Source organism: Oryzias latipes, chromosome 21 (assembly GCF_002234675.1).
Source record: "Oryzias latipes chromosome 21, ASM223467v1".
Taxonomy (NCBI): Eukaryota; Metazoa; Chordata; class Actinopteri; order Beloniformes; family Adrianichthyidae; genus Oryzias; species Oryzias latipes.
This window is the reverse complement of record NC_019879.2, coordinates 23,396,068-23,411,253: the sequence shown is the minus strand read 5'-3', so window position 1 is coordinate 23,411,253 and position 15,186 is coordinate 23,396,068. Positions and strand designations below refer to the sequence as shown.

Below are 15,186 nucleotides of genomic sequence, written 5' to 3'. Positions count from 1 at the left end.
TTGCTCTTAGGGGCGGGCTTTCCACTCAAACTTCCACTGTAGAACAACACATTCGCCTGATAACACAACAGGAGCACACACATGGCTGCAATTCATCACGCCAGCGTGAGACCTTTGTGGGTCTCGGTAAATATTATCTGAGACATTCTTTCTGACTTTTGCAAAGCTGTTCAGCCACTAGCTTGACAAGGCTGAAGTTCGTTTCTTCCATTAGGCTCAGCCGGGCCCTTTCCTCTAAAGCCGCGACACAAGCCTTGGCCCGGAATCCGTCTCTCCACTTGATGGGAGGGGAATCTGTGGATCACGGGGCACTAAGTGCTTGAAGCCTGCACTTTTGTTAGGGCAAACCGGTAGAGAACACCAACCCCCCCTCCTCCAACAGATATGCTGACAGTGTCATGGGTGAAGAAGAGGAAGTTGAAGCAAGAAAGTGCACCCTTCAAACTTTCCAGTGCAGTGCTAGGAATTTTATTTTTCCTCAACAAAGATTAATACATATTTATACAAGCCCAAATACTGATAGGAGGGTGGTAGAAGAAAATCTTGGAATTGCAGAGGTAAACTATATGTAAATGCCATAAAGTAATAGACTTGTAGTGCAAATCACACCATTTTATCTTTAATTTTGCTTTCGTACCCCCCTCCCCCCATCCTCTTTCCTCTGGCTTAAAGGTGCATCAGAGATATGCATTTAAGCATATTCAGAACACGGGGCGTGAAATTAAATGTGTGGCAGAGTGAGAAAAATATACAGACGCTGGAGATGCCTTAAAAATAGTCATTTATGCAGATGGAGAGGAGTGAAATCATTTGCAATGGGATGACCCTCTCTCCGAGCATTTCTCCCCTCACTGTTCTTCCCTAATCTTGCACTGTATCTTCATTTTTCATTGAACTCGCCAGTTTGCTGCTAAGCAGCCTTGTAGATAAGGCAAAGTGCTAAAAGGAGACGACAGAAGGAGCTCAGTGGGCCCGTTTCTATTGCACTTTCACCCAAGGCAATGGACAGAATTTAACGGATTCCTTCCAACATATGTTTTTGCCAGATAAGTAAACAGTGTGTGTCGGAAATGAAAAAAAAAAGCATTTGCAATTTAATGACATTACAGCTCCCAGCTTAGCCCGCCGTGCTGCGAGGCGAGGAGCAGAGAAAGGGGAGAGCGGAAGAATGGAACCGGGTGTCATCAATGTTTTTTTTCTTTCCTCTTGCAAGAAGCAGCACTGAATTCTTCTTATTCTTTTCAAGCCCCTTCCGTTCTCCATCACTTCCTGCTATTTTTTTTCTCTTTGCCTATAGTTTCCTCATTTTTGTGGCAATGAAATTATCTCTCATGTTATTCAGAAAACTCACCATTTCCACCATACAACCCTCTTCACTGTTTCTGATTCTCTCCGATTTCCTGAACAAGAAATTCCCGTCAACCCTGGCCACGGGTGCTCCTCCCCACCCACCCGGCCCGCTTATCCTCCTTTGTTTGGCTTCATCAAAGTGCAATAGATGTTTGGCACAATAAAGAGGAGCAAGCCTTCATGCTGACAAAAACCCTCAGACCTAATGTTAGGACCAGTGTTGATTCGGCAAGAGAATCCCCTCAGAGGCTTTGATTCAGCAGCAGCAGTAAACAATCCATCCATCCTCTGTGAAAACTCAGTGATTTTCCTCTTTGCTCCCCACCGGCTGTCAGCTGCCTTAATATAGAGGGCTAATTGTGCAGGAAAGCAGATTAGGAGAGTGGTAGGATGTACTCCTTGACCATGGGCTAATGTGATGACAAGTTTGGGGACCCTCTAAGCAAAAGGCGTCGCACGCCAGGGCACTTTTGGCACCGACTTTAATCTGCCTTTGGTATTAAGTCAGCAAACCGGCTTGTTTGAGTATGGATCAATCGCTCGCTCATTATTTTTACAAGAATGCTTTATATCCAATATGCTTTCCTGGTGTTGATCTCTCATTAACCATGCTATGTAAATGCACTGGCAATCCCTGTGTAAGGGATACGTCACCCCAGGGCCCGAGCTTGCAGAAGCACGTTAAAGAGAAGAAGGGGCAGGAAATTTGGGTCAGTCGCCTTCGCCAAAACTTGAATTTCAGGTTTTGCTCAAAGCCCCCTGCTAAGCCTTTCTCCTCTAATGTGTTTTTGTTTGGTGATGTTGTGTTTTAAATGTCAGCCCTGCAGCTGTCCAGCAATTTAGTACACACAAAAAGCCCTGTTTCAGTACTGCTTCCAAGTCTTCATGTTACCTCTGTAATCGCTGCTGGCTGCAACATTACACACACTCCATTCACACCAGGTCTTTTATCACCTCTGACTGAATTGACTTTACAGGAAAAAGGTTAAATAAGGTCAAAAAAAGCAGTGATAATATTACAGGACAACAAAAGATACACCCGATTCTCCATAAAGATGATTGATATTGAGTTATTATTGTCATGGTAGCAAGCTAACGTGTGCAGGGGCAGAAAGCAGCCGAAATCTGACACTGGATCCTTACCTGCCAGGATCCATTGTGCATCAAATTAACCGGGGATATATTTCAACTTGTTTACTCATTTCCTACATACAAACATCCAACAATTCAGCGGGTTGAGACATCTGTTTGCCTGACAAGAGATCATGCAGCACGTGGCATGAGAAACGGAGGCTTCTGCCATATTCGGCTTCACTGTGGGCTGGCGCGGTGAATGACGCAACAGGAAAACAAACCTGACAGCACCAGGCATCAGCTCGGCATTTCTTTTGCGCCCTACATACATAAATCTCTTATTATTGCTGTGCGTTAGCTCTGTATATTTTTACACCTGTCTGCGGCAATATCAAAGCGTAGGGGTTTGCTTTTAGACATTCAACTTCATTTATGTCTCCTGTATCAGTTTATGTGAGGAGTGGGGGGGGGGTGAGGTGCAATGTCAAGGCTTCGCTCTGTTTTAAAAAGGGCTGTCAAAGAGCACTGTTCCACTTGACCCATTTTATTTTTCATACAAACAACTTCAGCGCTGAATGAAACACGCTGAAAGTTCTGCGCTTTTTCATGGATGTGTCAAATGTCACAGCGCTCAACAAACACTTATTCCTCACTTTTAATTGCTCTTGGTATTTGGATGAATAAAACTTTTTACTTCTCACACGCAAAACAAAAAGAGGAAAAAAAACATTAGAGAAGAGGGGCTTTTCTGTGGCTCAAAAGACAGAAAGAAACATCTCGCTTTCTGCTGGTACTTGAGCAGCTCCCAGCCTTGTATCAACTGTGCTCTCACCACAATAGTGAAGGCCAGACCTTTATTTACAGTCCCTGTTTCAAGCCTCAACCCTAGATCTCTTTTCTACAGAGCTAACAAAACAAGAAAGAAGAAATTTTCTCTCCAAAAGCCCCTGCCTTAAGTGTAACCTTTAAAATATAACTATATATAAAAATAGAAGATTTTCTAAGATGCATCCTGCAGGAACGGTAATGGTGTTGCTAAGGCATGTCTGCTGTAGGTCCCCCTCTATGTACTGTTGTCTTGGACCATTCATAATAGATTTGTTCTGAGGACCTTCACATTAGTTCCCAATTAAGGTATGAAGTCATGCTTCTTCATCACTATAACCAATGGCACGTTTCATGGGCCGGCTCTGTTTTGAGGTTAAAAACATATATTTTTATTGCATGTGATATGGCGTGCACACAAATTATTGCTGTGCTGTCATCAAGGTTCACGCTGCTGCATTCCTCGTAACGCTTTGCATCCGTGTTGTTGTGCTTTATCCCGCGGCTGTAAAATTGTTAAACATTCAGTTTTTGTCACAGTAAGCTAGTCCTTTAGTCATAAGTGTGGTTTATCAAGAATGTGTACATAAAGACAATAAAAGCCCCACTCTTTACACCACTTTAATGAAAAGTCCAATTTTAGGGCCCATTATGGAGTTTGGATCTTTTTATTGTAAGAAAAAAAAAAAAGGTGCAAACAGGATAACAGAAATTCCAGTTTCCATTCCTGAACATTTCTTTACATCTTATTTGGAAATAATTACGACAAATATTTGGAATTCAGCTGCTAAACCACAATATCACAACACAGAGTGATTCTCAAATCAGGCCTTGCATGCCGTAATCCTGTTTGAAATGTAATAAATAATCCCTATGCCTTAATGTTAATATTTTATTAATTTATTGTAGAATTGACAGAGAGAAAAAAATAATAATAAAACGATCCAGCTCTCACACGTCAAGTGAGGCTGCTTGTGTGCAGGAGGAAATCATTCCTTCTCATTAAAGGTGCAATCTCGGAGACCCCAGATTTTTGTTGTAATAAGTGGGGAACATAATCTCTTTTATTGATAGGCACATGTTGCTGAGAGTATGCCAACTGACAGGTACTTATCTTATTGCTTGTGTCCCGTGTTAAAGAAAGATATAATTCTTTGTGACTGTTCCTCAGGGCATCAGCACTTCAACTTCATTATTTCTACTTATGAGAGATTTTTTTTCCCCCTTGAAAACCTGAGAATTAATATGAGAGCCTGCAATCGCAGCCAGAGGTCATTTGGAAATGGAACAGACAGTATCATGTCAGTTAAAAGAACATTTGTTAAAGCTCTTCAGCTAACATTATTTAAATTTATTGATACACAAAATTATCCTTTAGCCTGTTTTTTTTTTTCTTCTTTTTTGGTAATTATTATTTTACCAATTGAAAAGTCTAATTTTGGGGGGGAAAATGTGCAACCTCAAAGCTTGTGCATTCTTTTTTTTATTTTCCTTCAAATTTTTGTTCAAAGATTTCCAAGGTAACCATTGTAATTATGGTTTGTAAAATATTGTTGAGTCTTATTAATAAAATGTAAAAGTCATTAGTGCAGTGAGTTCCTTCAGACAGCAGTGGGAGCTTTAGAGTCAGATATTTCCCTGTGTCAGAGCTGAGAGGGATGCAAAAGATTCCCATATTTATACGTCTGTGCACAATTTTTTCTCATATTTAGAAGAAATCTACAAACATAAGAAGGTGCTGGACTTATTTTACTAAACGTCTTTCTTTTTGTGATGTAGTTTTACACTAAAAAATGCATATTGTCTTGATTTTTATCAAGTTATCTTTGACTAACAGATGAATTTCCTTTGAAAAAATATTGTTTAATACGTGAGAAGAGCAAATAAATCTAATCTGAATACATAATGACAGGATATTTATAGTTTTTAAAATCTATTCCCTGTATTAAAACTGTTTTAAATTTTTGATTGTTTGCAATAAATCAATTAAACTATATTTATAGAGCACCTTTATATCTAACACAAAGTCTTAAACTCACATGCAAAAAAAAAAAGTGTTTTCTCAAAACAACAATAACCCCCACCCCCACCCCCACCCCCCACCCATTTTTATTACTTAAAAGCGGCACACAAAAAACTCCTCCTCAATTCAATGTGGTATGTTTTTCTAAAAAATGTGAAACATTTCTTTGCCAAAAAAATATTTTTTTTAAGACAGTATATTTTTTCGTGACACACAACCATCCTTACTATTTGTTTAAATGTTGTCCAACAAAACAATAACTAATACTCTTAAATTGAACATTTAGTTGCTGCAGACTGGATATAAATCTGGAAATGTTTTGGAATAAATTCCCAAATTGCTAAATCCACACATTATGGTGGACATTTTTTTTTTTTTGCTTTTAGTTTACTCATCTCAACTGTAAAACTCTCTTCACCCACCTTGTTGACCCAGCTACCCCATTTGCCCCCAGCTTGTATTTCAAGCCTTCCCTCCATGAGGGCCCACCAGCGTATTGCATTATGTCCTATTAAACAAACTTTAACTCCTTTAAAGCAGAGTCAGACTTCAGAGGCTGTTTATGGGGATGGACTGTACAGTACACAGAGATTTCTCATTTCTTTCGGTGACCTTGGGCACAGTGACATGTACGCTTGTGAGGCTTTGATTTGCCATGTTGAGGTGTTGCGGAAAAGGTGCAATGTGAGATAATTTTTGCTTTTTTCACCTCCTGGGAGCATACAGGAGTAAGAAATGCAGCAGTTCATACTCTGAAGATTACAGGTAATATGACACACAGCCTTCATAAACATTCTTGACACAACCTGATGATGGAGATATTGCTGCAGGAGAGACTTTTCACACTTTGATTTGCCTAAAATGAGATGGAGAAGCCAGTGATCAGACTCTTTGAGGTTTTTCGAAGAGAGGCCAGGTCTAGGTGTCTGTATCTCCCAGCGTTGCAGTCGGCACACACTTGCTATGACAACCAGGTGAGCAAGAAGCAGAGTCCTGCAAACAAATTGAGAAAACATCCTCAAACAGATAATATTGATGTATTATTCATGTCCCAAAAAATACTAAAAAGATCCATCTCAAGCCATTGAAAGCAGTTGATAATCCACATGCCTCTAGGGCAGCCTTGGGCAAATTAGAGATGAGCAAGCCATTGTGCATCCCTTTAAGGTCAACATGGTTGAACTGGTGATACATATGTATGTTAATTTGCCTAATCTGACTTCTACAAATGTCTTACAGGCACATAAAGGGTTTAACACTCTGACATAATGATATCAGGGTATCTGGGAGGCGGCTTATGAAATATGAGGCAGCCGTCGCTGTTAATCTTATGTGCAAAGCTTTATGCAGCCTGTTAGTATTTCACTGTAACTCAAGTTGGGTTTAGATTAAAAAAAATTTAAAAAATCCAAAAATACGTAAAACAAACTCATACCATTAGGCTTTGTAATTCAATATATTTTAGAGGCTAATAATAAGGCATCAGCTCATTATATACCCGCTAATATTTTCTGCATTTTTTATGTTCCACGTCTTCAGGCTTTTAAGAATCATTTGCAAACTTTCAACATAGTGAAAATGTCATGAATAGGAGGGAAGATTCCACTTGTCATTCTTTATTGGAATGACAAAACGGGTTTAGAAAATGGATGGATGGACTTTGACTTTTGCTGTCTTTCTCTCTCTCAAATGCCTTTCATTTATGAAACACCAACTGAGAGATTCCAGATTCCTTTGAGACATGTGCAGAATGTCTGCAAATATTTAAAAAATGTAATACAACTTAATGCTATTCAAATGGTAATAATGACTCTGAAGGTTTTTGTTTTTTGGGAGATTTTCATAACCAGCTCTCCTCAATCTTTTTTTTTTAAGTAAGCTGTATAATATAATTCAAATGTAGGTACTAAAAATATTAATTATTATAGAATAGACATAGATTAAATATCTTTATCAACAATCTGATAATCTTTGAGCACCTTTATTATTATTTTTTCTTACATAAAATCTTACTGAGTTAAGAAAAGTTATGAACAATTATTTTTAAAAATGCTAATTGAGGTGTTTATAAGTAAAGTTAAATAATTTGCTCAGTTCTTACTGCTAATTTAATATTTAAAAAATGTGATTTAACATATTTCTGTATGAATTATTGTGGAAAATATGCTTTCTCATTTACTTTCTTCTTTACTTCTCATCTTGTGTTTTTTTTTTTTTTTTTTTTTTTTTTTTTTTAGAAAAAGTAAAACATAGCCTACCTATTAAAAAGGCATTTAGTCCATTTCTTTCTTGGCCAGTAAATCTATTCATCAATTGTTCTGGCTTGTAGATTGCATTCTAATGCTAATCTAGCGTGTTAAATATCTTTTTGTTCCCCTTTCACCGTTTTGTCATTCAGTTTATCCAGTTTTGGCCACCCATTTTATTTATTTATGCGCCTGCTTCCATTCATGCGCTCATGTATTTTTTATTATGTTGTTTCACTGTCATGCAGTGTCAACTCACTCTATTCAGTGTGGGCTACTTGAAGGGCTTGGAGGGACAAAGCGTGTACACATTGCACCGCTATTCACTCCGGCCAGCTGGATCGACTGAAAAAAAAAACCCTGTGAAAAGAAATCCTCCACAATGGACACAGAAGAAGTGCACAATGCTAACAGTTTTCCAAATACCACTGATTGCTTTCATCACAATGAGGGAAAGCAGCCGCTTTTTCTGAGCTCCACTTCAACAAACAACACCCTCACAAAACCTCCCAACCCACGTTTTGTTTCCAGACAAAAACCCCTCGACCGTCTAAACGCTCCCAGAGTTGAAGAAAGTTCTTTCAGCCATCTTCACCCCTTTCCTCAACAAAAATATAATTAAAAAAGCTCCAAGGAAAGTAGGGTGGGGGTGGGGGGGTGTATGTGTGCGTAAAGAGGGGAGTCACAGCAGGTTTTTCCCATACTTTGAGCGTCTTTCCCATACTTTGAGCGTGCGTAAAACTGAAAAACACCAGTTTGATTGTATTTTTATCAAACGAATTCAGAAAATGTTTTTTTGTTTGTTTAATAAATGTCACAAAACGTGTGAAAAAACACCTGCCTCACCGTTTATTTTTTCAGATTCAACCAGCAGGCTGTTGCTGTCAGGGGCGAAGAAGGAAGTTCCGTGGAGTGAAGTGATGGAGGTGTTACAATGGAGAGCAGCGAGCTGAAAGCGTCTAATTAACCGTGACGCGGATAATTATCCCTGGACTGTCCAAATTAGTTTTGCATAATCGCTCCAATCCTTATGAATTAATCTCACGGTGGCATCGAGGCTTTTGATTCGTGTTGGCATCCTTGTGTTATAGATCTAATAGGAACTGGAGCCCTGCGCTCTGTCACACGCACTTTTTTTAAATTTATTTCTAAGGATATCTAGTTTTTAGGAGAAATTTCAAAATAAAATAATAAAATAAGTTTTTCTTCCTTTCTATTAAAAGTGTGATCAACAAGAGCTTTTGATAACAATGAGCTACTTTAACCCCCCCCCCCCCACCCCCACCCTCCCCACTGCTCCTTCCTTCTCTCATTCACAGCGCAGACAAAAGCGGCCTTTGGAGGATACCTTACACTTCACCTGGACTGAGAAGCGGGAGCAGCAGAAGAAAAGATACCAATCTTGTTCATCTCATCAAGAACTACAGCCGTCATCCTCTTCTGTTTAATCCGAATAGGCTTTATTGTAGTCCTTTTTTTTTTCTTTTGCTCAACAAGTGAACAGTAGCTTGAAGTACATAATGGAGGTTAAAGGAAAAACACAAAAAAACATACAAATTCCATAAGGGGTTAGTAAAAAATGTTTTTGTTTTTTTCTTCCTGCTGCACATGATACGAGAGAGATATAGAAATTATAAACCCACTTAATTAATCTTTTTTTTTGCTTAAACTTTTTCTTTTCTTTTTTTAGAAAAAAGCGCGTGGTGGCACAAACCCGAACGGAATAACACCTTTTCAAAATAAATTACATACTCATGTGCAAATGTATCGTCGTTTTTTTTAATTTCCTGGGTCACCATAGATTCACTAAACAATAAATATTACAGACATCTAAAAAACGGTTTAAAAACTCAAAATATACACCGGATTTCTAGGGAAATGTCGGCCCTAGATCAAATACTAGGCCGTCAACAGCAAATAAACTAAGGTCAATTTATCATCCTGTACACATTTACAAAGTCGTAACAGTTCTTGATCCTTGCGCCTTGCGTAAAAATGGAGAACGGTTGTCATCTCCGGAATGGCTCGTTGTGTCTTTGATTCCGACAGGTCAGTCAAGCAGGTGCAACAGATAGAAATGAGAGTTTTTATAAGCAAATTGCTCCGATCCCCAAACCCTAAAAGCGTCGACTTTTCCTGGGATTGCAGGAGGTGATGATGCTGAGCAATAATAGATCAGAAAGTCTTCTAAATTACAATTACCTTAGATAAAGGCATTAGGAAATGTACATACACATGTGATATCTGAGACGACGAGTACTTCATCACATGAACAAGTTTGTGCATGCATTATAAAACTCTTGCATGAGTTGTTCTGTCGGCTCACTCTGGAGGGGCATCATAACGCCGCAGCGTAGGCGGGGTACGGTTCAAGTTGAGGTTTCCCCATCCCTGGGAGGAGGATGTATGCTAATGGGGGCTGGAGTCCCGCCGAGGGCCAGGCCGTACAGTTACACGGGATCATGTAGCCCGGGTTTCCCGGAGACGGGTGGGAGTGAGTGTGCGTCCCGCCACCAACACCGCCAGTCCCGGTGAACCCACCTCCCGGCCCGTAACCCAGCGGAGACGCGTACGGAAAAGAAGGCGGGGAAAGCTCCGTCATCTTGGATCCCAGGTCGAAAAAAGAATATGGGTTCGCAGACATAGAGGGGTTGAAGAAAACTCTAGCCGCCGCGGCCGCCGCTGCAGCTGCCGCCTTGTCGGGATTCCCAATGACAGACTCGGAAAGCGCTCCAGTGGCAAGTCCGTTAACTTTGAGCGCGTCGTGCTCCCCCAGGTTGTACGGCACCGGGAAGGAAAACTTGTCTTTTTTCATCAAAGTCTTAGGCTTCCGCCTCGGTCTGTATTTATAGTCTGGGTGCTCCTTCATGTGCATCGCTCGCAGCCGCTTGGCTTCGTCGATGAAGGGCCTTTTCTCAGACTCGGAGAGAAGTTTCCATTCGGCTCCCAGCCTCTTGCTGATCTCGGAGTTGTGCATTTTCGGGTTCTCCTGAGCCATTTTTCTGCGCTGGGCTCTGGACCAGACCATGAAAGCATTCATCGGACGTTTGACGTGATCCATTGGCTTAGACATGTTGGTACAAACTCTGAAAGAAAACGAAAAATAGATTTGTTTTCACTTACTTAAGATGTTCACCACTACACGTATGTTTGGACGACAACAAACATCTACATCCATGAGAGGCGCGCAGCCGCTACTCGGTAAACTCTCAATACTTACATAAAACTTTAGTAAATCATCCCACCGCTGTTTTTCCACCCCAAAAAGTTGCGCGTCCTTATTAATGCTTGGATGTTCCCTGCGTAAAAGTGGCATCCATAAGTGATACGCCTTTGGTGAAGGAGGAGAAAAAAAAGAAACCGCTCCGTACTCTTTCCCTCTTGCCGTCCGACAACCTTCTCTCTGCTGCAGCTCACGCTAGTGGATGACAACTCCCGCTCTCCTCTTGTGAAATACTGAATCATGCGGCAGGTAGTGAAAGTGTCACTGGCGCATGCGCACAAGAAGCGAGGGCGCCTGTTGAACTTTTTTTTTCACTCTGAGGAATAAACACGTCCCTGAATAAATATCCTTATTTTAATACCATTCTTTTGGGGTCTTTGTTGGAGCTTGTGCGCACTATCCCGAAACATTAGGGCCTTCAAACGATATTTTAAGCCATATGCGTACCTGACGTTGACGCATCCAGAGTTGTTTTAGTCCCTTTTAAATGTAAATAAAAGTGCAAAAATTTTCTTAAAAACATTTGCTCCTATCCGGTTCACCTTTTACTTGTTTTTTCTCAATTGCAATAATCCATCTTTTTCTCAACCAGTCTTCCATCACGGTGTCCCTCTCTGGGTGGCACTGCCACAGAGAAGTGTAATGCGCGCTGGGCGGCAGGACAGGTAAAGAAAGCGCTCTCTAATTTTCTGATATCGTCGCATTTTCCCAGCAAATAAGCATCCATCGAGGAGGTCTGGAGTGTTTCTAACCGCGCCCGCTGAAATTAATTACTTTCACTGCAACCCCTCTTTTCACTCACACTTCAAAGGACCTTCCCAAGGGCAGCGAGTCGACAACTGAAATTAGGTTGTCCAATATACAACTAAGCAATTACAGTTATCTCCGGGACCTGTTGAGTAAATTGTGGGTTTAAGTGGCTTGTTCTGGCACTTACTCCCGGTGTTCATAATTAAATATGTGCAAAAAAGGGTGAAAAGGAGAAGTGGTGAATATTATAAATGATGAATTAGGGTGTATGGGTAGAGCGTTCAAATTAGGACATAAACGGAAGTAAAAATTGAATCCACTTTGCAATTTTACTTTTTACCCGCCCAGCTTCATTTTATATTATTATTATTATTATTATTATTATTATTATTATTATTATTATTATTATTATTATTATTATTATTATTATTATTATTATAGCTTGTTTAAAGGACATTGACAGAAAAGAAAGTTGCCCAAATGCTGTAAACCATGGTCAGTATTGAGCTTTTAATTTTTTTAAATGTTTTTTTTATTCTATCAATTCTTTTTAAAAAGGTTGAAGGCTCCGTGTTCGCTGAGGGTTCGCTTCTTTTGCCTCCACACGGAAACCTGACAAGGCGGAGATGATCCGTGTCAAGGGGAGCAAAAGATGCAGCCCAAACTGACGCGCATGCAGCATCTCCCGTGCGCCCCTGACGCTGGTTTGTCACTCACATCGATAACATTGTTGCAAGTGAGGCGCTGCGCTCACTCCACGGTAACACGCACCTCTCATGACACAAACGCGCAATTCTATCTATATTTTCTTTGGGATGAAAGTTGTTCTCCACGGATGGAGAGGTGAACCGTGAAGTGCGCGCACATGCTGTCACTGCAGGGCCCCCTGGCTGTGCTTTTCGTGTCTTTGCTTTTCATATATTTGGATTTATTATACTGATTTTGTTTGGTTTTATTTCTGCTTTTGTGCAGTTTTATTTAGCTGAAATAAAATGGTCTAATTTCTTTTTTGAAGGATGCTCAGTCAGGGGGGAACCATTCAGAGCAGCATCAAGCAAAAACTTACAGTTGTCCTATTTTACTCCTTTATTTAATACGCCCTTAAACATTATATTTACATTTGCACACAAAAAAATATAAAGACATAAAAAATGTTTGCAGTCTGCTTTTCTCTTCCTTTTACCTGCCACACCTGAACCCTAAAAAATACCACTTAAATAATTCAACATGAGTTAGTGAGAGTGGGAGAATTACCTGCCGATAAAGCCAGGGTCCAACCTCTGAGACGGAGCTGGCACTCCCACCTCACAGCACACCGATGATAAGACTGAATAGAAAAAATATCATGCAAATAGAAGGCAGACAGCAGCAACAACAAGCCCATGGGGACATTTTCCTACCTGGAGAGATTGCACACAGTTTACTCTAAAGTGCTAAAGCCATCACCCTGAAATAGAAGCCCCTGAAGGTGCTAGAATCAGTTTATTCTACTCAACAATCCACTGAATATGGGAAGACGGACAGTAAATCGTAACTGGAGTTGATTAAGATCCCCTTTATAATTCCAGTTTGCATTTTTAAAAAAAGGCCTCATTCTTAGAAAAAAAAAAGCTTGAAGATGCGTTTATGTCCTTATCCTTTACAAGCAGTAACGGATCCCCATCTCTCATAGTGGAGGGGAGGGATGGGGATCAAGTCTTGAAATAAATTGATTTGAAGGGAACACAGTTTGACCTCTTGTTATCAGATGGCTTTTCTTTGACTAAGAGAGGCCAATCAGCAATACCTCCTGTTAACCACTTCAAACCCCTCAAAGTGGGGAATATTTACTACCACATGAAAGTTTGCACATTATCAGGGAGTTGTTTTTTTTCCCCCACAGAAAGCGTGAGGGAGGGGTCCTGATTTTTGTACCTGATGTGGTTTCGTTCTGTTTGTCTGATTACATCTTTCCTTGGATCGTCCCTCTTTCCTCCTCAGCCTATAATGCAGTCCGATATTTATTTATTTTATTTTTTATATTGCAGACCCTTTTTCCTGTGTTTACAGCTAATTTTCCGAAAATAAGAAGCACACATCTCCAGCAAAAACAGGCTCATTGAAGGCAATCTGTCAGGAGAAGAATCCGTCTATGAAGAACAACGGCAAAGATTTACAGATGCGGCCTATTGTTTTAGCCCTAATTGCTGTTTATTTTCAATTAATTTCTTCATCTGGGCTATTTTTATTTATGAATGGCTAAAATAAATTATAGTTGCAGGAAGATAAACGTGTTTATGTTGAGATTTCTTTGAATAGTGGGGGGGGGAAAATCCTTAAATTGTAAATGAATTTTTCATCCTAACATGAAAGTAGGATATACAGACTATTGAACACAAATCTGTCACCGTCACATGCCATTAGCTGCAAGAATCTTATCTTAAGTGAGCCTTTGATAAAGTACTAATGGCAAACAGTTAAGGAGGCAGCGAGTGATTCAATTGATTAGCACTTAAAGATGATTGCTTTCAGATTAGAAGGCATTTTGTCTAATGAGGTGTCTTTATAGTCGCTACAATACACAGAAAATATGCTTAAGAGCAAGGCGACATAATGACAGGATTGGTAAAGAGACAATGGCGACCTAGGCAACACTAAAAATGAGTCAAATTCCATGTCTGAATCAATGCATAATTAATGTGAATAAAGTTTGTATTTTTATGGCTTAAATATGTGACCTATTTTGCAGGTTGTGTTCTGAAAATATATTCAATAAGTGCCAAATTAGTTGTGCAGTTCTTTAATCATTCTAATTATACAGTCTTTATTGCTCCTTAGGGCAGAATTCTGTGTCTTTGTCTCAGTGGGAATTATTTTGGTGAAAAACCAAAATATTTACTCAACCACAACCTAAATATTACGCATATCAAGAGGAATTGAGAAATAATCCTCTCATAGAGCACAGTATTAACTTAATCACATTAGTGAAAATACTACTGATAGTGGTCATGATCCCCAGTGAGGGAATCTGCAATTGACAGTAAAACAGCCATACAAAATAGAACACACTGTGTCGAAGTCTGGGGGCTCGAGCAGGCAAAGCGCCCCGAGGACTGTTTGTGCGTGTTTGCCTGAATGCTTGAATGATGGTAAAAGAGGGGAGAAAGAGGAGTGATTGTCAGCTGAATCTTCGAGGGCCTCGACTGACAGATACCACAAACTTTTGAAAGCACATAATGGAGGGAGAATGGCTAAACGCAGAAGCATGTGGAGTCCGCCAGCCTGATAAGACCTTCATCTTTAAACCAGCGCTTGTCAAAGTATTATACGTAATCGCATGCAGCAGAATATCTCCACACCCCGAGGCGCAAACAAATAGCAGCGGCATTCAAATGGCTTCTTGGATCATTAAAAAAAAATAGTAAAAAGTCAGATTTTTGAACTGTGATTGCTGCCACCACCCACAGGGCATATGTTTAGCTTAAACCTTGAACAGATTCTCTGTGGCAGATCCCCGTGGTTTCATATCCAGGATAGTTGTTTACCTTGAGGCTCTGAGATGACTTTTCCCATGATAGACTATTTTGAACCATTTAGGGGATACATTATCGTGGGCTTTTCTTCCTCATTATATTCCTCCTTATCGCCACAGCATCACTGCAAAGCCCCAAATAGAGAGTTGTAATTACCCAGACTGCCACCTGATAGCAGCCCCT

At 40.1% G+C, this 15,186-nt stretch overlaps 1 protein-coding gene across 3 annotated transcripts; it reads right to left on the bottom strand.

Annotated features, from left to right (window-relative positions):
• Positions 1–8,956: 8,956 nt before the first annotated feature.
• sox21 (SRY-box 21) lies at positions 8,957–14,040 on the bottom strand. 3 transcript variants are annotated; one of them, XM_023950457.1, is made up of 2 exons: positions 12,746–14,040; positions 8,957–10,604 (listed from the first exon to the last, which is right to left on the bottom strand). In XM_023950457.1, exon 2 carries the CDS (start codon positions 10,589–10,591, stop codon positions 9,857–9,859), a length of 735 nt encoding a protein of 244 aa, XP_023806225.1. In that variant the 5' UTR covers positions 10,592–10,604; positions 12,746–14,040; the 3' UTR covers positions 8,957–9,856. The 3 variants fall into 3 exon arrangements, with proteins under 3 accessions (XP_023806225.1, XP_023806224.1, NP_001158346.1); XM_023950456.1 differs by lacking the exon at positions 12,746–14,040 and adding an exon at positions 10,739–11,539; NM_001164874.1 differs by lacking the exon at positions 12,746–14,040 and having other exon boundaries at positions 9,857–10,591.
• Between the last annotated feature and the right edge of the window lie 1,146 nt (positions 14,041–15,186).

Excerpts from the sequence above, each read along its gene's own strand:
- sox21 (XM_023950457.1), bottom strand. The coding sequence starts at position 10,591 with ATGTCTAAGCCAATGGATCACGTCAAACGTCCGATGAATGCTTTCATG.